The sequence below is a fragment of the Stigmatopora argus genome, chromosome 16 (assembly GCF_051989625.1).
Source record: "Stigmatopora argus isolate UIUO_Sarg chromosome 16, RoL_Sarg_1.0, whole genome shotgun sequence".
Classification (NCBI taxonomy): domain Eukaryota; kingdom Metazoa; phylum Chordata; class Actinopteri; order Syngnathiformes; family Syngnathidae; genus Stigmatopora; species Stigmatopora argus.
This window is the reverse complement of record NC_135402.1, coordinates 3,604,797-3,628,952: the sequence shown is the minus strand read 5'-3', so window position 1 is coordinate 3,628,952 and position 24,156 is coordinate 3,604,797. Positions and strand designations below refer to the sequence as shown.

The following is a 24,156-nucleotide window of genomic DNA, read 5'->3' as shown; positions in this document are numbered from 1 at the left end:
TCAAAAGGCTACGACTTTGTCGTTTGATTTCTGCCTAGCAACAAGTGAACCTGGAAATTGAAAATGGTTGAATCGGTTGACTTGTATTGTGAAACTACTTAATGGAGCAATGGATAGGTCAACTAGTTGGAATTATTGAGTATTTCTGTGGACTTGTTGCAGTGCCGTTCAATGTTATTAGACGGCTATTTCTACAAATCTTCATTCCAAATGACCTTAAGTGTTGTGTCGATGGCAAATTATCCATTCTCGCCAAACTCTGAGTTTTTGAGAAGCCACTTTGCTCCTACTTCTATTTTATATTTGTAAGCTCACCGCCTGCAAGCTTCTTTCATCGTAACTATGTGAGAAGAAGCCGCCAGCCAGTAGAATCGGTTCAAATCACCGGGGTTTATGTTCTTGGACTCCTTACAAGCAATTAGCCTTTGGATTTTAAAGTGCTGTAGTACATTGTATTCGCAAAAATGATTTCCCTGGGATGGAGCCAACCCCTGTTATTCTCCTCCTCCTCCCTCTTCCATATAAAAACAACAGCTCTATCAGTCCAAATTTGTAGCAGATCATATTTTCGCTGAAGGAAAAAAAAAATCTCCATTTGCAACCGGAGTCGAAGTGCTGCTGTTTTGCACCGCCGGGCTTGTTTTTCATTAGCGGCACTGGCAAACGTTTTTTCGAGCATATCATTCCCGACGAGCGAAAAACTCCCGCCCCGTGGCTACTGCTGAAAACCAGGCAACATATTTACTATTTCCCTTGTTTCCTCTGCCGAGACGTTGCGCTCCTCTGCAACGGCATTGAAATTGGATATGGAAACCGTAGACGGGCGGAGGTCACTACTTTCTGCTGACTCTGGCGGAGCGACGGGGTCCTCGGAGAAAACCGACACTCCGACGCCACTAGCATCTCGGAGGCACGCTGACACGCAAAACCTGGCGAAATCAAGTTGAGAGAGAATCGGATATGTCCTCACGCTCGCGGCTATGACTTCGTTTCCATCCCCGAGGGGGGCAGCGTACCTACCGACTGGTGACAGCTTTGGCCGGCATCAAATGGAACATTTGCCGCCAATCAAAGCAATACCTCCCAGTCCCTTTAATTTGTCGGCTGCCTTTGAGGGTTGAAAGTGAATGATCATAGTATATCTGTCAGCGTTGACGACGTTTGACGTTCAATCCTGGGAGGAGTTGGCAGCATATTCAATAATTGCTACTTTCCTTGGAAGGGGTTCAAATGCTGTATGTACCCGGATACGTGGTTGTAGTCAAGTGAATTTATTTTATGGCACTACCGTATTTTGCTGTTTATTATACTAAACTATATATTAATTGATTTTTGCTTTTTTGAGCCTCCCGTTTGTGTGCCATTTAATATACCCCTGCCCTTTCATATACCCGGGTATATTAAATGGCAACTCAGCTTTTTTGGCAAGATTTTTATCGTGTTCATACATAATTATAGATACTTAAGTTCAACAAAATTCCAAGTGAGACTTTATTCAGCAGTAAGAATTTGCAAAACGTTGATGCACCCCGTCACGGCATAAAGAGTGCGTAGTGGATAATACCTTCCTGTTTGTGCGCCATTTAGTATACCCCTGCCGTTTAATATACTGGGTATATTAAATGGGGAGGTATATTAAACAGCAAAATACGGTAAATTATGAAATCAATCTTAAAGACGATTACACACAAATAAAATTAGCAATATTCTTTCAAATTCAAAGTAACCTTGAAAGAACTCTGAGTTCAAACATTTGTTTTCCTACCACCTTGAAATTTTCACAACATAAAAATACTGCTAATTTCTGGCTTAAATTTTGACAGTGAAATGTACCTGTAAATTATTGAAACATCCAACACCTAATGCACACATTGCCAGAAAACAGTGAATATAACATAACTGCACTTAACAACCCTTAAAAAAAATCCCAATTCAGTCACTCACACTAAAAAATGTCACTTTTCCTCTGCAGTACTGTCACATCCCTCAAAAAAGCCGAAGTGAAAAAGCAAGGCGTAGAAATTCCCCATCGTTCAAACCGAGTCGAAGTTGCCGTCTGCCGTTTTGAACTTTTCACGTTTTTGTGATGCATTTTAATTCATTTCGCTCCGTCTCCACTCCAACGCCCTTTTCCCCGAAATGCTAAACGGGAACTTCTCCCAACCCCGCCGTGCCGTCAATCATTTCCATCCAATGTCTGGAGCATTCTCCTAAAAGCTCCTCTCCAAACGCAAGCACACTTTGGCTCTCTCTTGAGCCATTTGTCTGCCAGCTCCAGTCAAATCTCCTTTACGCATGCCATGACTAATGCATGAAGATGTGAAAAGGACGGGAATCAACTGCGGAGAGTAGCGAGCGAGCGGCGTCTGATGTCCACAAATGTCAGCAATTACACTGTACACACAAAGAATGTCAAGTGTACGTCACTCGGGCTGACGGCTGAGGAAGTAATTGCCGTGTAATTGCTGACAAATTCTTTCTAGGACTGCATGAAGTCTCTTTCCCTTTTGTTTTTCCTTTTATGAGTTTATTCAAAAAGAAAAACTTGGAGCTTTCCACTCGCTCCAGATGCGGAAAGCCGGCGATGCTTTGCCGAGCCATGATGTGTTAACATAAGAAATCAATCAGGCTCACACACCTCCCGCAGCCTTTCAGCTGCTATTGATTTATCACCAGCTCGCCCGAGATGAAGAGCGACTGTTGCAGCGTCCGCCATGCCCAAGAGACAGACGGAGATAGACGATGGCGGGAGATTGAGGGGAAGAAGCGGGGAGGGGAAAAAAATGTGGGGAATCTGCTAGGTGTTTTTTGCAAGGTTGACCTGACAAATTTTTGTGAAACATTCTGAGCCATTTCAAAATTCTGTCCCTAGAGCAAGAAGGTCAAACTTGGGTTGGTTCACGGGCCACTTTAACGTCAACTTAATTTCACGTGGGCCGGATCATTTTAGATATCATATTTAGATATATTTTTTTATAAATGGATTAAAAGAACTGGATTAAAAGCCCTGAATATTCAGTTTTTTATAGATCTAAAACAGGGGTCGGGAACCTTTTTGAAAGAGAGAGCCGTAAACAATTCCTATTTTCAAATGTTATTCCCTGAGAGCCATACTCACAATTTAAAAGTCAAAATACATGAAAATGTGCAATTTTTTTTGTCATTTTACCATTTTTAAAGTACAAAAAGTCTTTGAATTCTTTTGACAACATTGTTACGCTGTTGCTAATCAATGAATATCAATGAGTATCAATGAGAGAATAGATGCAGAAGACTCTAATGAAAAAAAAAAGTCAATGCCACAGCGCCGATGTGACGTTCCTATTGGTGCATTCGGGACTCGGCTCTCTCACCACCGGTTTCCCTATTTTAGCTCAGAGCCATATGCGACCATCAAAAGAGCCACATGTGGCTCCCGAGCCATAGGTTCCCTACCCCTGATCTAAAACAATGTTTATTTTAGCTTTTTTTTATATATTTTAAGATTTTACAAAATGATTTTTGAACTAAAAACACAGAAAAAATGGATTAAAAAATTACAATGATTGATTTAAAAGGGAGAAAATCAGGACATTTAATATACATCTATACTCTTCATTTTAATTTGATCCTAAAACAGAAAGTCAGCACTCATGATTTACTTTCCCGGGCCACACAAAATGATGCGGCGGGCCAGATTTGGCCCCCGGGCCGCCACTTTGACACATGTGCCCTAGAGCCTTTTCACTTTAGCAAGTCGGCCTGTTAAAACACACGAGTTGCTTTCCGGTTATTTTTGCCCGTTTTTTTGCCTTACTACAGTAGGAAATTCGTCCTCGGGCTATTGTGAACGTTTTTGGGGGGGAAAGAAAAACCATCTCGTGTCAAATTAAAGCAACCACACACACAACAACAAAACCTGGAAAGTCAAATCCTCAGTCCAACGAAAACCAATTTACCACTGATGGCATTTTTAATTCTCAATTTGACATGTGTATGCTTTGCTGCTGTCAGCTCGTTGCAAAAGAGGGCGGCGGTCAGCCGATGCGCCGCCAGCTTCCGTTCCCTTTAGACGCCGTGGGTAAATTCAGAGGCAACACGGACAGCTGCTCTCACGTCATTTGCATAGTAATGAAACTCACATTTGAACCCGTTACCAGCGTAGCATTAATCACGCAAACTTAAAATAACACTCATTTGAATAAAACCTTTTACGGCCAGAGCACCCAAAGCCGTCTTGGAATTGTTACCGACTATTTTTTTTGTGACAAATCAATCCCTGAAAATATGACAACTTTCCCTATTCGTTTTTTTGGGTAATTATTTTTTCTATCTTCTGTTGACTTTGCAGAATTTTCCGCCAACTTTGCGATTTCTTCTTCAGCTTCCGATCCATTTTTTTTCCTCGCTCACTGCACCGCATTTTCTTTGCATGCTATAGATCCTAATGCCAATATATCAACTTTCAGATGCCTTCGTTAAAAAGTAATTGCAGACCGCCGCGCTGCATGCTCGTCGACAGATTTTTTTTCGGACTCTCCAAAATCGAATTCGCCCTTCCGGGAACGTTTAAAGGATTCTCGGTCTTCTTCTCCTCCCTAATTATTTTTTTCAATGATTTTCCCCGACATTAACCGATGGTGACGACTAGCGACCATGAGCGATGGGACGTCTATAACTAATTTGCTTTTGGCGTTTGCTGAATGATTTCTTCCGAACACTTCACAACCCTCTCGCTAGCTCTTGAGATTTATCGTTTCTCATTTAAATTCTACTAAAACGTTATGTTTATATCATGCCTCGAGTACATCGCCATTGCGTGTTGATGGCCATATGTGGCTTTAGCGGTAAGGTTCGGGGTCTCTCGCAGCAGGGGTGGGCGATTCTGATTGAAAGGGTTAAAAAGGAGATTAAAGCGATAATGTACTGGGATAATCCCTCGAGCACTTTAAGAGGGGGTCGTACGGATGACACCGTCTCCAAAGGCAGAGTTACTGTACATCCACAACCGTCGCCGCGGCAACAGATTAATCCGAATGATTATCCTGGGGCGACACATAGTCTTACTTGTACGAAGTACCGCAAGAGAATCTACAACACAAACTGACTTGGCATGAACATTCATACATATTTATTTTTTAATTCTGGTATTTTCCTGGAGCTGTTACTTCGTTGTATACTTTTGTGGATTTTTGTGGTAGAATGTGAATATTATTTGCTCACGTCAGGTGTGTTGTCAAACAGTGGAGGCTTATTTCCCTGTGTACGGATATTCTTTTGCATGGTGATTTAAAAAAGGACTTAGTTGGATTTGAAAATATCTGGAGTGGACTGTTGATAATGCATGATAATATTAGATATGGATAGTAAATGGGAATTGACATGGCAAGACAAGGTAAAATCCTTAGCTGCGTGTTAACTATTGGTACTACTTAGCACACAATTTTTTTTTTTTAAATCAAGCCATGAATCATTTTTTTAAGAAACAAGCAGTCAAAAGACACCAAAAGAGGCTAATTTGCACATAGAAAAAGATGAAGCAGCACACAGACGCCGGAGCACGAGATGCACCCACAAAGCCAGAAAGCAACAAAGGCAAACAAACGGGCACACTAACCAAACACAGAATATCACACTGCTGAAATTCCTCAATGAGTGGAGTTGATGCAATGGGAAGGTGCAAAGTGTTCCATTCTATGAAGTCGTTGACTTGGAGGCGCTCCATTGGTTCATCTGAGTAGGATGCTCTTCCTAAGAGGATGAAAAGAGTTGACTTCATTTATAATTGCTAAACCCAATAATCCAGAAAAAAAAATCACATTGCGACTTTTTGGGGGTTTGCAATATTTTATGATGTGCATTGATATTAAAAATGGCATAGTTTTCAACCAAAGACTTGATTAGCTCTGTTTGGGATGACTGGTTGACTGTATATATTTCTGAAAGATGAAGCTTTGTCTATATAAATGGATGGAACAATTGTAATGTTCAATTAATATAGGCCTAGTATTTTGGGGGGTTTTAATAGTTCATTTTTACAGTTCTTATGAAATGCAAATTTAAAAATGGTGTTTTTCTTGATTGTGTTTAGTGACACACAAACATATACATATAAACATATATATATAAACATGTATGTGTGTGTGTGTGTACATGTGTATATATGTGTATATATATGTATATATATGTGTATGTATATGTATATATGTATATGTATATATGTGTATATATATGTCTGTGTATATATATATATATATATATATATATATATATATATATATATATATGTATATGTATATGTATATATATATGTATGTATATATGTGTATATATAGGTTGTAAAAAAAACTAAATAAATAAACAAAAAGTGCTTAAGAGAATATGAAAAGAATAAGATGATATATCAGCTACCTATAACTGTAAATGCTGTCACTTTGTTTGCCGACCCAGTGTGGAAAGAAAAGACCATGCTCATCATTAGGCCAGGAAACGGAGCACAGGAAAGACAAGGATCCGACAGTTTATAACATTTCTATTCATTTAGACGTGGGAGGATTTGGAGTGTTTTGTTTACTTGACGTCGCGCTGTAGATTCAACCGGATGAGCCCCACATAAATCTGCCGACTTTGGAGATTGTCACCCGCCACGTCGTCAGAATACCCGCTGGCACTCTGGGGAAAAATAATTACTACATTCTCAGCCAGTCTTAATTGCCGCCTTGAAAGCTTCCCCTTCCCTTTCTTACACACCAGCCAAGCACACTTTTATCCCCTCGGCCCCGCCCTCGCTTGTGTCCTGTCCTCGTTTAAGTGGTTTTATCTCCTAACTCCAGGAGAATGTTACGTCAGGGAAGGCGCTAAGTGGTTCCTGGTATGTCTGGGTTAAGAAGAAAAAAAAAATCATCCTTTCCAGCCCGCTGTTTGGACTTTGTGTCCCCCTCTTTCAATTAGAAAACAACAACTACAGAACATAACCAAAATGCAAATAATAAGGGCGGTTAGCGATTATCTCCAGGCTGTTGGATTTATGGCGATGGCTAGAACATCTCACATTTTGACTGATCGCAAACATCAGGAAGGCCAGATGGAAGCTAGTAAAATTTGGCGCTTGGGCTCTGGAGCGCAATTTGTTTCGCTCCGACGCCCCTCCGTGGCCATCATGTTCTTGGAAATGTTTTCCGCGAATCCCAGGAGATGAAGCGAGCATTTATGCTAACAACAAAAGCCATAACCAAACCGACTACTGCCATTATGGCTTATCTTGGTTATCGCTTCCCAGTTTGGGGCCCGATTAGAACCCTCCAGGCTGATCGAGCACTATGTCCCTCCACGGGCAAGGGGCGAACTCTGGGCACTTAGCACCCGATATCGTTCGGGCAGCAACACCGCCCTCCCTCCCACCCTCCAGTCACGCACTAACCACACGTGTATGAATGACTAAAACACGGTGGCGGTCCGTGCATTTTCCCGTAGCGCCTTCAACGGGTAAAATCCACTTCCTAGCAGCATTTAATGATTAAATACAAATACTGGAGCTTTTCAGACATTACCACCAGGCCGGGGGGTGATTTTCCCAGGAAAAGACAGTTTGGTAGCTCTGATTAATGACTAGCCAATCATAGTTGGTGAAAGCAAAGTCGTATCCCTACGCCTGCGACAAGGCAATGGCGTATCCCTACACCTGCGACAATGCATTGTGGTGTTGCCAACTCGAAATCTGATTGGTTAAAGCAACAGTCTTATCGACGCTTGTTCAAAGCGGCAGAGCCTGCAGAACTGATTGTGAAGGCATTGAGGCAGATTTCTGATCCTGGCAACAAATAATGGCTGAAATGTGATTGGTTAAATGCTTCAATATGAAAACACACATCAGGAAGCAGTGCAACCAGAGGGAAAAGCAATGAAAGGAAGCTAACAGACCATTTGGAATTATTTAATAAGTATTGATGGACAAAATATAATGTATGATTCAGATATTTCTTAGGCCAGCAGAGAAGTCCTTGAAGGCCCTGACGGCCCGCCAGTGCTAAAACAGCAGACGTCGCGTGCCATTGGCCTCTAAATGGGAATTCCTTGCCAGCCAAGGTCAAAACGTCAACAGGTCTAACACGGGCGCAGGAATACACGCAAAAGAGAAGGCCGCATAGACAAGACAAATAGCACTGCACACATACGCTACACACTCACACACTCTCACACACATTGACGTAAACATGCAAGTGCCCCCGAGCGACAATCTGCAAGGTGGCTGCACTGCGACACGCACCCTCCCACGTTCACCCACGCAATCATCACCCTTCTTACCATCACATTATGTATGAATGCCTGCAAATGCGCAAATGGTCATGTTAAGTTCACTCTTTTTCTACTCGTTATAAACAGAGGCCGACAATCTTTGATGTCGGCGCCATTAGAAGTGATTTTGTGATCCGGTCAATGTTACATTGCGGCTTTTGATGGCGTCAGATGTGTTAATGTTTTGTATATGACTTTTGAAGACCATAGGATGACCCGCGAGTGGAACACAAGCTAATTTCAACCTTTTATTATGAATATTTATTTATTTATTTGTTTAACACAGTCGCCATTGCAGCAATTGGTGCCCAATACATTCCAACTGGGAAGGGTGGGCAGTAAATATTGATTCTGTCAATGCCTTTCTTTCACTTGATTATAATATGATGACATTTGCCAAGTCAATCTAAGAAACTTCATTTAATTTCCTTCATTCAAAGCACTTTTTTTTTTAAATTAAAAAGTGGTGCTCATGAAACTGTTTATGTAAGTGAAAAAAAATCCTGATCTTAAACAAAACATATTGTTTTCTGTTTATATTGTGCTTATTTTTGGTATTCTAAATATTTTATGTGTATTCAATTTAACCAATTGTAATACTTTACTGCCTTGGCTAAATAAAAAAGACTTAGAAATACAAACATGAATACATTGCCTTATAACCAAAACAATACAGTATGCAACTATAAAGAGATCCTCATTTATACAAGCATATATAATGCCAAAGAATATACTTTATACTTCCAGGAAAAGTGATAACACAATCATATGTGCAGCAAAAATACAACAGGTTGCGCTGAATAAACAGAACTTATAATAATAGGAACTGCTACATCGACTCTATAAAAACAATATCAAATAAACTAAGCAATACACTATTTATGTTACTAAAAAAAAACAAAAGAACAACAACCTTTTTATGAGTGTGCAACTCGCTGATGTGAATACTTCCTGATACTTGTGTTCTTCTTTTTGCCTCTTTGCATTTTTATGCAACTCTCTTCATTCCTTAGGCTTTTTTTTCGTACTTGTTTGCATGAAAGTTTAATTTCCCAGTCGGGACGAGTCAAGTTTATTTGTGTGGCCCGGCGTCATATTTAATGTCTCAAAGGAGGGCAACAAATTACCCCCCCCCCAAAAAATCATCTTAAAATGCTAAAATCCATTTCCCAACGAATGTACTCTTTATAACAAAAACGGTATGTGTGCGTCATATGGAAAATGTGGGTGACAGGTTCACTTGGGTGTGTTTATGTGTGGGTTTGTGCGTGTGTGTGTCAGATTACTTGGTGTGCTTCAAGGACAGGCAGTGGAGAGAAAAGCAGGTGATTTGTCTCGTAAGATTGAGCTCATCTCGCCTTCCATCCTCTCTGCGTGCCGCATTATTTTAAAGGCAGTTTCTCAGGCGTGCAGTGCAGTCAACTCAGCGACCCACCCCATGCCAACTCCCTTTGTGTAATGTCTCTGGTCGCAACTCCCTCTTTGTAATGTCTCTGCGAGCACTGGGCGGAGTGTTGCATTTTTTCAGTGTTTTTTTCCCATTAATCATTGCGAATGACGTTTATACTACTTCTCATTGGCAAGTGGTCGTGCGTTATCCTGTTTTGAGGACATTTGTGTGCATCATTTTGGGAATATTTTGAAGGGAATACAAACTCAGACAACCCTCGATATTGACAGCTCGATATGGTCAGTGTGGAGGCGGGGCAAAAAGAGCCAATCCGGGAGAAGAAAGGTATCAAAATGTCAAACAAAATTCAAATGAAGTTTAGTGGTAGGTTCGATTAAACTTATTTTTAAGTGTGTCTGCAAGTTCATTTAAATTTGTTTCTGTTTTGTTAGGAGCGCTTTGCCGTGCAAAAAGGGGTACCACTGTATTAGAGATCATTAAGACATATCCGAGGTTATTTAATGTGCGAGTCTACCTACCTTGACTAAAATTGCAGAATGAAGGCATGATTACCAAACTGTTTCTTCAGGTTCGCTATGTTTTAAAGAGGAAAGTTTTGGGTTACGAGTTTGCAATGGAAGCGGTAGTTGACATAAAATGTGTCTATTCAACGGAATGAGTTCACAAGTTCTATTCTAATGAATGTAGGAGCACTCATCCCCACTGTGTTACATGATTAGTCGGCCCGCTGGTTAACTTATGCAAAGCCTCCCCGCCCGCTCTGCACTCCATCAGCTTAGCCAAGAGTGTCGGATTAAACGCACCTTTCTAACATCAACACACACACATACACAAATACAATTCAAGTCCAAGGACGACGACGTCTAAAAGTAATCCCAGCATTCTCTGACCTGTTTTGGCCGTTAGGATTTGTGAGCAAGCGCGCCACTTGTTCATTCACAAAGTATGCACGTACGCGTTTGGTCACAGTGGAGCCCAAGCCTGGGTCTTATATACATTTTTTTTTCTTGTGTCCACCAGCCTCCATCACATTTCATTGGGGATGCGCCAAACATCCAATTTTTCAATTAGGTTTAAATCCTCTGCGACAAAGTGGGAATAGGAAAAAAAATGCGGAGGATATAGTATCAAACCGTGTCTCTGCATAAACAGGGAATGTGGGTTAATGTTTAATCACACACACTTCTCCATGTGTACTTATGTTGCTGTTTTTGTGCCAAGATTGAACTCTTTTCTAATGCTAAAGTGTTGCTTTGTTTGCTCAAACACTGTTGAAACATAGAGAAGTTTCTTATATATAGTATATCAGTGCTTTTTAATAGTATTTTATTATTTTTAGATAGTTATACTATCCCATTTCCTCCAAACAACTACAACATGAGCCTCGATTTGACAGGCTTTCAGCCTGTTAAAAACAATAACAAAACCTGAAGAAGCAATACCAGGCAAAATATTGAGAAAATTATTTGGTATAAATAAGTTGGCAATCTTCTCTTGCAAACAAGTTGCCATTTTCACGGAAAAAGCTCTCTCAAACGTCGTTTTTGGGAATGCTATTCTACCAAGCTAAGGATGCATTTGCATTGGAACAAACTCCGTATGAATGAAGGCGGTATGTCTGCAAGGGGGAAAATATTTGAAGGAAAGGCTGGCGGCCGGTTATTTGTAAGTTAGAGGTGCAAGGAGATAAAAACAGTGCAACGTGATGTTAGAGAGTCCAGTTAACTCTTGACATTTTTAGTTTTTAGGGAATTAATCAAGTGCTTAGACGAGGTGTATCATTAACCAGGGGAAAAAAATAAGTCTGAGATCCAGTTGTCGTTAAATTGCAGAGAATTTGTCATCTCGCTGCTGCTCGAACAGTTTAAACACCTGGCCTTTTCCCAAATTGATTGCTGCTACCGTACATAGAAAAGCATCACAACAACACACAACAATTGCTGTGTGTTTGTCCCATGCAGACGTTCTGCGAGTGCGTTCCCAGGTCTTCGCAGCTCAAACCTCGCTGGTCCGATGCGGAAAGCGTCCGGGAGATGCCGGCCAAGGTAAGGCCCTGCCCTCCCTGTCGCTACAATAAGCTACACAAACGGCAAAACCTCCGCCAAAATGTCCTCCATTTCATTTTTGTTTTATCATTAACAGCGACGTTGTCACCTTTTGAGTTATGAATTCCCCTGAATTCGGGACGTTATCTGAAAGCAAGCCAGGAGGATGTCCTCAGATCCCATCTACAGCATCCAATTGGATTGCATTGATCCGTGATTCTCAAGCATCGCGCCGCAAGGAAACGATCCAAATTCAAAAATGATCATTTACTCGTTCATCTATCTCGGCAAGAAACATAATAACAATCTCTGGGGTCATATTATCCTTTCAATAATCCCCCTAATCTAACAAATACTTCTTACAACGAAAAATGTTGTGGATTTATAGGGTGGAGCTTTTTCTGAACTTATTGGAGACAAAAAGCGAACCCTAAGATTGTGCCGGATCTTTCTAATATATTCGCGTTTTCTATCCTAGCATCTGTTTTACATTTGATGAGAATCCAAGCCGAGTCGCAAGGACTCCCGCTGCTGTTCCATTTCCTTTTTTTGCTTTTTGTGATCTGTCCACTCCACCCTCGTCCCCCCTGTGGTCCTATTAAACCCCGCTGTGTGGATCCAACTCAAGCGGGAAATCTCAAAAAGCTCCCCATGACACAGAGGGGGTCCCATGTTGATAAAATAGAGACATTAATTTGCCACGAAAATGTGCTAACATGCTGCTGATGTTCTGTTCTGTCTGTGAGCTCTCACACCCAGTTTTAGTTGAAAAGGCTTCTTGTTTTCACCTTCCTTAGCTAACTGTAACACCTAAGTTTTAATGAGCCAGTCATTGATTTTAACTGCTTAAAAGGTCCCAACCACGTGGTAAATGCCAGATAGGCAGCCTACACAAAGTTCTGCCTCATTCCCTCTAGAAGGTGCTTCAGTAAATGAATCATTCGGTAGAGACGGAAAGTTCTGCCGGCGTTTGGTTCGATCTCGGTATGCAAAGCCTCTCTAATGCGTAAGCGTGCGTAAGTCTGTGGGCAGATGTGACCTTGCCCTTGAAGATGTTTGTTGCCATTATGTACATTGCTCAGCGCTCGACAAAAGGCTGAATAGATTGTTTTTATTCGCCTAAGCGCTGACAGAAATTTGAATCGTTTGAAGTACGGTACCGTAGTCCATCGGGGACAGAAAGGGGTAGTGACCGATGTGCTTGTTTCTTCGCTAATGGCACTCATCTTTTTTCTGCGTCATTATAGGTTGTTATTGTGGGTAAATGTTTAAGGATTTTCATTTGAGTACTTTCAAGGTACTCAAAGTGGTTGACAATATCTCGTTTCTCAATCAAGTCTATCGATCAATCGATTGTGCTCCTCGTCAGCCTTGGAAATTTTGCCATCGAGGATGCTCTTGTATCCTTAGTGGAGGTCACTTTGGTCGGAGTTACTCCTATGGTAACTTAACGGTGGTTATCCGCACCCTCGTGGCTGCACTTTTGGCCACGTTGGTTCTTGTCTCGGTGATTACCGCCCTTGCGGTTGTCCTCGTACTCATGGTAGCTGTTAGTTGACATCATTGTGGTAGTTACTCTACTGGCCGCGCACCCTTTGTGGCCTTCGAAGTGGTCGTCATCTCTGTGGTTCATCTTCATAGCATCACTACGTTGGCGGTAATTTTGGGTTACTGTGTGAGATAGCTGTTTCTGTTATGGTAATCGTTGTGGCCAAAGTGGTTGTTGCCCTTTTCGTGTCTAGCCCTGTACTGAAGTGCAAGTAATGTGCTCTTACTTTGTAGTCCTGACACCTGAACTCCAAGAGCAAGTGGAAGAACAATCTCAGTCTCTCAGAGTCTTCCTCAATATATTCCTTTGCTTTCTGTCATGATTAAATCGGCAAAACAATTCTGACACTCGTGTGGAAAAGCAGTGGAGTGTCAGTTGTGCCCGAGTTTGACTGCTGGCAGAGAGTGCAAGTTGCGCTGTATATCTTTCCTGTTTCAGCGTAGCGGAGCAGGCTATGAATGTTTACTGCAGTGCTGCTCTGCTGATGGCCCCGACTGATGTCTTGGGGCCCCGCCAGCAATAAAGCTCAGACAAACTCTGCTTACGTCTGCACTGAAGAGAACATTACGAACCACAAACGCCAGACGCGGAGGAAGCTGCATGAATAGTACAGCTGTTGTGTATAGCTTTTGACAACATCCAGCAATTTAGAAGTTTTAGAGGCCTTCAAAAGATTGTCAAATTACGTTTCCAAAGGCCATTGAGGTTTGTAAATATGACGGCTGGTTTTGACTTCAAGGATGATCACATTCATTGTTCAGCTGTTATTGGTTGGAAATGTGTTTTTATTTTTTTGCTGATGCCATCATGTTCAGTTGAATGAAAAAAAGTGCGGCTTTTTTTAAATGAAAGACGAGAATCCAGTTTTTAGGGTCAGTGCTTTTATTGTGTGGGTCTTGAAAATGATTCAATCTGACTTGGGCTGCAGAAGGAATTAAATTTCTACGCTGAGGTAAACCGCCATTAGTTTAGTCAAACGGCAAATAGTTTATTGCAGATGAGGATTTGACCTTGCATCACTTTTTCATATGTATAATTTGTGTGGCTCATTTGTTAGTTTCCTGCATGGGCCAATTGATTTTCTTCGCATTAAAGAAACCATAAAGCTCTCCCGTCGTTACGCATTTACCCTTAGCTGTCTATTAGCGTGCTTCCCTGCGCCTGGGCAGCACATTTGCATATTAATAAGCCCGCACTGTCTGGCGCACACGTTTGCACATACAAAAACATAAACCAAACACGGTACGTTGTACTCCTCATTCATCCTCCGGTGTGGACTGAACAATAATAAGAAATCATCCGCCGATTCATTTTGGCTTCGCTTGTAATCACGGCTTTAGCGTTTCCTCGTGTCCGTCTCAGACTTGGTGAATGGACAATTTAGCCCAGTCGTAAAAGGCCATATCTCCGGCCATTTTACTTAATGGCCACTGTGCCTCTAAAAGACTGCCTTTTCCGCGGCTGTTTACGTAATGTCGGCCAAGATGCGTACGCGGCACGCCACCATTTTACGCTGAGATTTTACAACATTTCCGACACACGTCATGCCTGAGGTGTTTGCGTACTTCGTGTTGAAGTGCTTGTCGTAGAAGAATTGACAATATTAACACGGTTCAGCGGATTTCTTAGACTAGATGTTCACACCTTTATTTTGAGTTTGGGTTAGGCTTGCAATATTTTAAGAAAAGGGTTGCAGTTTCACACTTGGGATAGAGTTTTGACATGTGTCAGGGTCTCAAGTGGAGTCTTTCAAATAAGAATGGCAGACTTTTGGCTTATCCACCCCAAGGCTCGCCACGGCAAAAACCGTTAGATTTGGCACTTACATTTTACGGCAGCAGACCACAAAAACAAGGTTAGGGTTTAATACAAAGGATTTTGAAATGGGGATTGTGTGTCCATCTTGTATTAGGCTTTCAGGAAAAAGGTTAGGATTTCAAGATTAGGATTTCAAACTTAGGCTAAGGTTTTAAACAAAGATTAGTGTTTTTACCATAGATTACCTTTTTAAGTTGGCTTCAAATCAGGTTAATAGGTTTTACACAGGGAAGATCCAAAGGTGTTGGAAAACCTGGTAGTATTGCTCATTGGAAGTTCTGGAAGGGAGAAATTCAGATGGAGACTGTGTTTTACATTTCTGCCTATGAAGTTGGACTGTATGATGACCCCAATACTTGAGCTATCGCTGTCTATCTAATTCAATCAAAAAAATCTACATTGTGACCCATTTTTGCCTCTTTGCAGAGGATGAGCTGCAGCTACCTCCTATGTACCATCCTGCTCTTTGTGGCCGTCCTGCTGGCCGTCACGGTGACGGGCACCATCCTATTCATGAACCACAACCGGCCGCCGCCCATGTCGGACGGCGTGCCGCACATCTCCACCAACCCGGACGAGGCTAACGCCCTGGTGACGGTGGAGCGGGGAGACGGTTCCCGCGTCAACATCTTCATCGACCCCAACTGCCCCGACTACAGCGGCAACTTTTTGCGCCTGGAGGGCGTGCAGACCTCGCTGCTGCACTCGCTCACCGACCACGACGCCGACCTCAAGTCGGTCAAGGGTCAGGACCGCGCGCTGCTCGTCAGCCTGGCGGAGGAAGTAGCCAAGCTGTCCGCCCACGCGGGACAACTCAAGATGGACTACGAGGCCCTGCGCCGAGGTCAGGGGGGCTTGGGGCAAGACCTCAACACCCTGCAGTCGGAGCAAGCACGCCTAATACAGGTAGGAACTAGGAACTACACTCAAACCCCTCTAACAAACGAGTGGTTTTCAACTAGCACCACCGAATGAATTATCAAATACCTGATACCACCCCTAATATATAGAAGACGCGCTTCATAAGTAGCTATACCCACGTATAGGAAATATGCTTGACAGTCAGTGAAACATTATTTTACCTTTAAATATTGAGTATATGCAGTACCACTGCAGAAAAATGGCTTATAAGCAGAATTACAGCAAATAGGAGATTCTGCCAATAATTCAGAGTCAGAGTGCAATTTTGAGGTCTACACTCGAGCATATTTTAAATTAGGAAGTGTTATTTTTTTCCCACATTGGAGCTCATTAAGTGATCGGTTTTAGTCAATGAAAATTGAAATACTGAATTTTCTTGGGTAGGTCAAAGTATGTTTTTTAATGATCCTTTATTTTGAAGCTTCCTGCATGATAATCCACCATTATGAACTCTGCATAGACATATACATATAAATAATTTTTGAGTGGAATCATCCATTGAGAGTCTAGAGTTGACGGGATAAGTAGCTAGATAAAAACTGTTGTACATAATACATGCCTTGTGTCCCAATGCCATTGCTATGATATCGCCAACATAAAATACGTTTACAGAGTGAACACAACTTGAAAGCAAATGCAAACAAATGATGGACACACATGGAGTCCTGCCCTAAAACCTTTGGAAGCTCATTAGACCGCTCAGATTTTTCTCTCTCTCATTTTATTTACTCACATTCTTGACAGCCATGTCAGATTCATGCTCAATTACTCGGCTACACCGGGATTGTGACTGGAATCTTAAAGAGTAGCACACGCATTGGATTTATTTCAAACACAAGTGTTTGCTGCACTGATTTAAAGGCGGCTTGGCCAATTCTACCTCTACGCCACCGTGCTTTTCCTGTGCTTGGCGGTCAATGCGAAGCGAGGCACCAACTGTTCGCCAAATCTAAACGAACCCTCCTTCCCACATTCGCCAACACGGCCGGACAATACCCGATGATTGATGGCGTCTACGGGCCGGTGGGGCGCACGGCCGGCGCTTCCGCCGCCTCCGCCCACCCGCCTGTGATCTATAGGCCACCTGTGGCCGGGATTGCGATGCGGACAGTGACGCACGGCTTCCGCCGTGCCAGCCGTGAGCAATGACTCACTTGTGTGTTGTAAAGAGCCCCCCTCAGACCACCGCTATCTTTCTTTCCTTCTCCAACAGCGACCGATTGCACGCAAATAAAACGCACCGAGGAATTCTCCACCATTACGATTTACACAGACGCACACATAGACACAAACATACAAACACGCACACAAAAATATCAACCTTCTCGCCCACGCCGAATTCTGTTCCCTTGGAAAGGTGAAAGGAATGATAATGTTTTTTTTCCTCTTTTTGTTCAAGTTTTATATTGAATCGATTCGCTGGAGAAATTTCATTTAATTGCACCACGGCTCGGTAATGTTTTCATTCAATTGGGTTTTGATGATACCATTTTAGGTTACTAGTTTGAAGTTGGGGTTGTATTTATGGAAGGATGGTTTATACTTTTTAGCCTCAAGAATAACTTTTAGATGAATAACCCACATGTATTGAATACGGATGAAATTTTCCGTTTGGAAACACAGATACGTGTTTTGGGTCATAACAACTGAGAATTTTACAATGCTGTGAAGTTTCACTACTTCGCCCACTCTCTCTGTCTTGGACATTGGCAGTAGTTTGTGTCATTGTGTTAGGAAAATCCCAAAGTTCACTGAAATAACCAAAAAAAAGTCATGCAGACAAGGTTGGATGTGCTCCATGTGTTAGAATTAGATCTTAAGCTTTTGATTCAGGGTTCAAACAAGGGTCAGCATCACAAATGTAGGCTTTTAACTCATTGGCGGTCATTGATGACCAAAATGTGAAGGTTGAGACCAACAAAGTTGAGTTGAAGTTTTGAGTGAGGGATCTAGCCTTGGTTAGTTTTAAACTAGAGCATTTTAATGCTTTTAAATGTTGTTGACACTGCTTAGTTTCAAATCTCGGTGTCCAATGGATCTCGATGACCTTTCACTCAGATTTCAAACCGTTTTTTTATGGCGTGTAGAGCTCGGAGTCGTCGGTCGGGGCTCCATTGATTCCTCTTGAAAACAAGCTCCTCTCGCTATCTTTCCGGCTCCTCAAGCGAGCATCAAACAACAGAAAATTAGGCTTTGACAGGCGGCCCAATAGAAACGTCAGCGAGCCCCCAGCTCAGCGGGACATCTGCGGAATATTAACATCACCGGTGACTCGCGCGACTTTGGGTTCGAGATGTTGATGGCTCCTGACACGAGGTCCTTTGAGGAGACGTAATGAGAAAGAAAAGCTCGTCGCTGCGGCGCAATTAACTTTGAAAGCTCCACCAGATAACCGCGGATAATGATAATTGGATCATTGGTGGATAACCATCAAAGTCATGTCGGTGATTCAATCCCAGGTCAATTAAGTAAATGGCCAGCTGGGAAGATTTAGAACCAAATATACTCGCAGTATGCACCCAATTCTTGCAACATATAGTACTTAAGAAATTTAAATGATGGCTTCCTTTATGACTGCCCAATTCTATTGCGGTTGACTTATTTTTATTGGCTCGTTATAGGCCTAAAAATGAGTTGATTTACAAAACAATGGTATTATTTTGCAACAAATGTCATCATATCTCATGTTTATTCTCCGAGTTTTTGCTTAAGATAGAGAAACATTAATGTAATACATACATCCCGAACAATGAAGCCTACATACCTGTTGTCGAATGTTGCAAAATTTATGCTTTTATTTTGCCGACTGCCAAGCTGAAATTGAAATACATACACCTAACATACACCTATCCCACTAAATCGGAACCAATTGGTAATTTGTCACCCGATTTTATTGACAAATTTTAAACCGTAAGAAAAATCACCCGATTCTCGCCGATTCTCGTTATTCATTTTTAAAAATATTTGGTCATACCCAAGTATCACACCTGCCATAAGCAGGTGCATGTCTACTACACATAAATGATTTAATAATAATAAAATGTAATGATTAATATCTATGAATGGGGGGCCTGGCGGATGAGTGGTTCGCGCGTCGGTCTCACAGCTAAATTTTTTTTTTAAAAATTGGGATTTTATTTTGTGCGCTCCATATGATTTGCTGTGCGCAGAGAAGACGAGAGTAGTGCGCAATTACGCTCGCGTGCAGCTTAGAGGGAACATTGGTCATACCCCTATTCCACCTTTTTTTACCACTGTGCGGACCCAGTACCCCAAACATACGCTTCCATTTAGCACTGATAATGAGCGTTTAATGGCTTGATAATGACTGAATCTGCTGACTTACTCCGGCAGGCAGTGTGAAGGGTGTCTAACGAGAGCTAATTACATCAGCGTCCTAATTGATGGGCCGGCGCTCCGCACTTAATGATCAAGGCCCGAGAAGTCTTCGCCATGACGCTGACGTGCCCACAGCCATTGGACATGCAGACGCACCCTCCCCGACACTCTTGGGTTTAGATTGTTGCAAGATTATTCATTTATTTTGCTGACAATTTGCCTTCAAGTATCGCGGGCCAATAACATAATGGTTAAGTTTGAGTTTGATTTATTTAATAAGGGGACAACACATTAAGGAACATATTTATATTCATGTTAATGAACATTATGTAAGATTGTAGCCGCAGGCTAATTTCCTTCTTTACTCCCTTGTGTAGGTTGAAGATAAACGATGACACATACTAGACACACACATATGTAGCACAGTTTTACACAGCGTTGTGATCGCAATTTTGTTTGTCGAACAGCCAGGCTTTAAGATGATTGGCCAAAAGGTTCAGAGACGGGAGTTCATTGTATATTTATTGGTATTGAGTTCTAGGTATGAAGAGAGAAGGTGCTTTGGCTAATTTAGCACTTTTTTGAAGGGAACTACACAGTCACCTCTAGAGCCAGCTCCTGTTAATGTATTGTACAAAATCTTGTATTGGAGGAGGAGCTTTGTGTTGGAAGATTTTGTAAACTAAGGTGGTATCTGCATAATTAACAGTATTGTTCCACTTCAGGTGTTTTTTTTATATCTGACAGTAGTGGTGCGTTTTTGGCTTTCTTTCCAATACTTTCAAAGCTTAATTAGAAATGCTTTGAATTGGTTTTAGTGTTGTTTTGCAGGCCGATGACCAACTTGTTAGGCAGTAAGTCACGTGCAATATAATCATTGTGTCAAAGTATAATGTTGCTGACTAAAACTGGACAAATTTGATTTTATTTAGCATATTTTTAATCTGTTGTTTTAAGGTTTCAAGTCAGATGCTGTAATCCCATTGTTCAAAGCGTAAAATGTTTCATTGGCGATCGAGGTCAAGCCGGTGTGTGATTTTTACCGGCGAGGTGGCGGAACGCATGGCGCCTCAGGTGTGTGAATGAACCTGCCAACGTCAACACAATGGGATGAAGTTAGGCCAAACACCTGGTGAAACGGGGCCACCGGCCAACAGAGGCAGCAAGCACAAACGAACCCGCAACAGAGGCAGGGGTTGCCACGCGCCCGGGTGGGGAGACGCATCCATCACCAGGCGTCCAGTGGGGCCGCTGTGCTGCCATCGTGCCCTTTTGTGCTTGTCTTTACGTCGGTTTCTCCTCCCTGGACTCCAAACATGTAGTTTATTTTTGTCAAGTGCTAACGCTATTTCCAACCCTCAACTGCAATGCAAAACATCTGTCCCTCGCACCTCACGTCCAATGTCTCAAGGTTAGGATTTCAAACACTGGTTGTAAAAAGGATGACATTTTTAGTCATTCATAAATGTCACTATGTCGGAAATGATGATTTCATACAAAGAAGCATTTCACGACGAGATTGCGGTTTTATGTTAGTTTTAAACAAGCATCAGGGATTTTAAAGTAGAATTTTCTAGCCTATATTCTGACTTGTCTTTGGTTTATAATAATTCAGATGTCAATTTTTCCAGCCAGATATAGATTTTTCTAAATTTTCCCATTTTCACCCCGATCAAAGTCACCTCAACCGTCCTTGACGAGACACTCAAGGATACGGCGACTAATTATCTGTTACTGTGGTGAAAAATTAATGATTCAATCTTAGCCGGCGGACAAACGGGTCAAGCTCCGGGAACGAATACCATTGTTGGCAATGTCATGATGTTTTAAATGAGTTCATAGGATTATAATTAACATGCTCAGAAGAAACAAACACAAACAAGCCTCATTGTGAAATAATGATGATACCAATGACAATTTAGTCTGTTATTAACAAGCAATCTACTGACATTAATTAAGAAGAAGCCTTTCAGACTCTTCAAGGAGGACATTTATTTAATGTGTTAATTTGTCACCAAGTATTAAATTAAAAAAAACAGCCAAGTAGCTGATCCTATCCAAAAAACACCTCAACATCAAAACCCCCTCCTCACTCAGTCCAGTTTTAATTCTTTGTTTTCTCCCACCCACAGCTGCTGTCAGACAGCCAAGTAAACATGGTGAAGGTGGTCAATTCGGTGAGCGATGCTCTCAACGCCATGCAGAAGGAGAACGTGGGCCTTAAAGCACGCACCAAGGCCGATCTGCAGAGGGCGCCGGTCAGGGGCGCTCGCTTCAAAGGCTGCGCCAACGGTAAGGCTAGCGATTTGTTTGTCCTGAAATGAGCAAAATGCCTCTGGGAGAAGAAAGGCCGGCCGCTTCTCCCCCACTCGCATCTTCATTAGATTTACCCGACAAAGCATGTACAATCCGAGTCGATATGAGTGCGTTTTTACTGTTTACTCTTACGCGACAGAGCAGAAACTCTGACTATGACTCACGTTTTTTTTGCCCTCGGGAGGGTTTATAACGTCATTTCACTTTCTAATGTATAGTTATAGAAGTTATATTTTAGATTTCCGACATATTCGAGCTATTGGAACACACCTGCAAAGGCTCAGTTTTAAGGGAAGAGAGATCGGGTGGAATATTTATTGAATTGGTATTTTTTCGAATTTTGCGTTCTGGTGCTTAACAACGATCCTCAGCCAATGCGAATGCATGCCTGTCAAGCTCAGCCGATTGCTCCCCTTATTAATTGGATTGGATTCGATAACTTTATTCATCCCGTATTCGGGAAATTTCTTTGGGACAGTAGCAAGAGGGTGATTAGACAGAACAACAAAGCAAAAGCACAAAGTACAAAGCAAATCTAACAGAACAAAGAAAGTTGTAAAAACATGAAAGTAAAAAGGATAAAGTACAAAGTAAAGTAAAAAGGAATGTATTAAGAAATATTAAAATGTAATTAAAAAAAGATAGAAGGACTGTAGTAAAACACGAAAAACAAATAAGAGTGGACAGAGCTGCTGCCACTGGCTTCCGCGTGTCGGCGCCATCTTGGAAAGATTGCACTTCCAAAAACAGTCATGGTAGGCTCATTGGAGCATGGTCGGACATCTTTGTTTTTGGAGTATTTATTAGTGGGAAGACTAATTACAATCTAGTTTTATTATGAAGCCATTTCTGTCACGTTTTGGGATGGTTTTGTTTCCAAAATATGGCCCGCTGCAATGTTAAAGTCACTCGCTGTCATATTTCATAACACCTCTAAACACACACCGCTAAAAAATGTTACTGGCGGACTGGGAAAATATCTGTAAGCGCTGTTTCTAGGCGAAACTTTTTTTCAAATACTCCGAGAAAGCTCCATTACAGCTATGCGCTGCCTGTGTCGTCAGCCCGACGTCGGACGCCGCGCCTGACACCGCCTGGCGCAACGTCAGCGCCGCCGTGACCGCTAGCGCCGGGTCCTGTCAGGGAAGATCTCATAAAGCCGCCCGCTTCTCATTATTTTCGACAAAAAGCCCGCCGGCGGCAGGTGTCCTGTTGGCTCAGCTGTCTGTCAGGCCTCGTAGGTCATCTATCAAACGCAGCAGCAGCCTTTTCTCGTACTCCTCCTCTTCGGAGCGGGTCATGCATGCTCAATGGATTTGGGAGATTGCCATGAAATATTTATCGGAATTTCAAATGTAGGCTAGGGATGTCGCCGATCAGGTGATCGCGAATTGGGTCTCGTCATTTTCAGAGAATCGAAATCGGGTGTGTACGATCAGGTTTTGGAATGGTATTGATTGGATTGGATTGGATTGGATAACTTTATTCATCCCGTATTCGGGAAATTTCGTTGTCACAGTAGCAAGAAAAGGCATAGTTATAAGTTAGACAGTACAGTCAAAGGCCGCAGAACAACAAAGCAAAAGCAAAAAGCACAAAGTACAAAGCAAATCAGAGTCAATGGGATCATTAAGAATCACCAAATCATTAAGACAGAAAAGCAGCAAAAACACAAAAACGAGCTACGAGTTTCGGTAGCAAAAAGACGTAAAGTTGGACAAAAAATGTCTTTCCTTTTAATTGGATTGGATTGGATAACTTTATTCATCCCGTATTCGGGAAATTTCGTTGTCACAGTAGCAAGAGGGTGAGGATGCAGAAATAGGAAAGGCATTTTAGACATAAATAGATAGGTAATAAGTAAGTTAATAAATTAACTTATTGGCTGGTGTCCTTATAGGTATCTGACCATTGTATTTTTTTTTGAATAAAGGTTTATTGATACAAATCTGAATATTTAACCACCAATTGCACCAATTTGCAGCCTTAATTTGTGCTGCACATTTTCCAGGTATTTGGGTGCCAAAATAGATAAAGATAAAGATTTATTTTTTTAGGGCGATTTGTATGGGTCAAAATAAATCGGACATCTTTCACCGTCAATAATATATCATTTAGTGTTAGACCCCCCTATGTCATTTGTTAAAGGGGATGAGACTTGTTGTCTTGATTGGCGGCAAATTGTCTGGGTTTTTCCTCATAGCCACTTAAGAAAATGATACACTGTACCAAACTAAATATTCATGAATTACTCTTGACAAATTTGATCACAGCCAAACAGCAAAAAAAGATTAATCTAACCATTAATGAAGTCGTTATTTTACCTCCCCAGAGGAATATAGGTTTCCATTTGTCGTATGTGAAAACTAATTAGACTCACCGCAAAAAAACAAAACAAAAAAACGTGACTTGATTCATCACCGTGATTATGTTCTTACCCGTCTCACAGGACCATCTCTGATGCCTCTGGTTTGGCGGAAATT

General features: G+C 41.8%; 1 protein-coding gene across 4 annotated transcripts in view; it reads left to right on the top strand.

Moving 5' to 3' along the window:
- fibcd1b (fibrinogen C domain containing 1b) overlaps window positions 1-24,156 on the top strand; it is a 78,149-nt gene that overhangs the window by 18,439 nt on the left and 35,554 nt on the right. For 2 of the 4 annotated variants that reach the window (XM_077623226.1, XM_077623224.1), the window contains exons 2-4: window positions 11,647-11,730; window positions 15,524-16,003; window positions 21,490-21,649. In XM_077623226.1, the coding sequence (XP_077479352.1) occupies window positions 11,719-11,730; window positions 15,524-16,003; window positions 21,490-21,649 (652 nt within the window). In that variant the 5' untranslated portion in view covers window positions 11,647-11,718. The remainder of the gene's footprint in view (window positions 1-11,646; window positions 11,731-15,523; window positions 16,004-21,489; window positions 21,650-24,156) is intronic. The other 2 variants (XM_077623227.1, XM_077623225.1) reach the window with 1 other exon arrangement.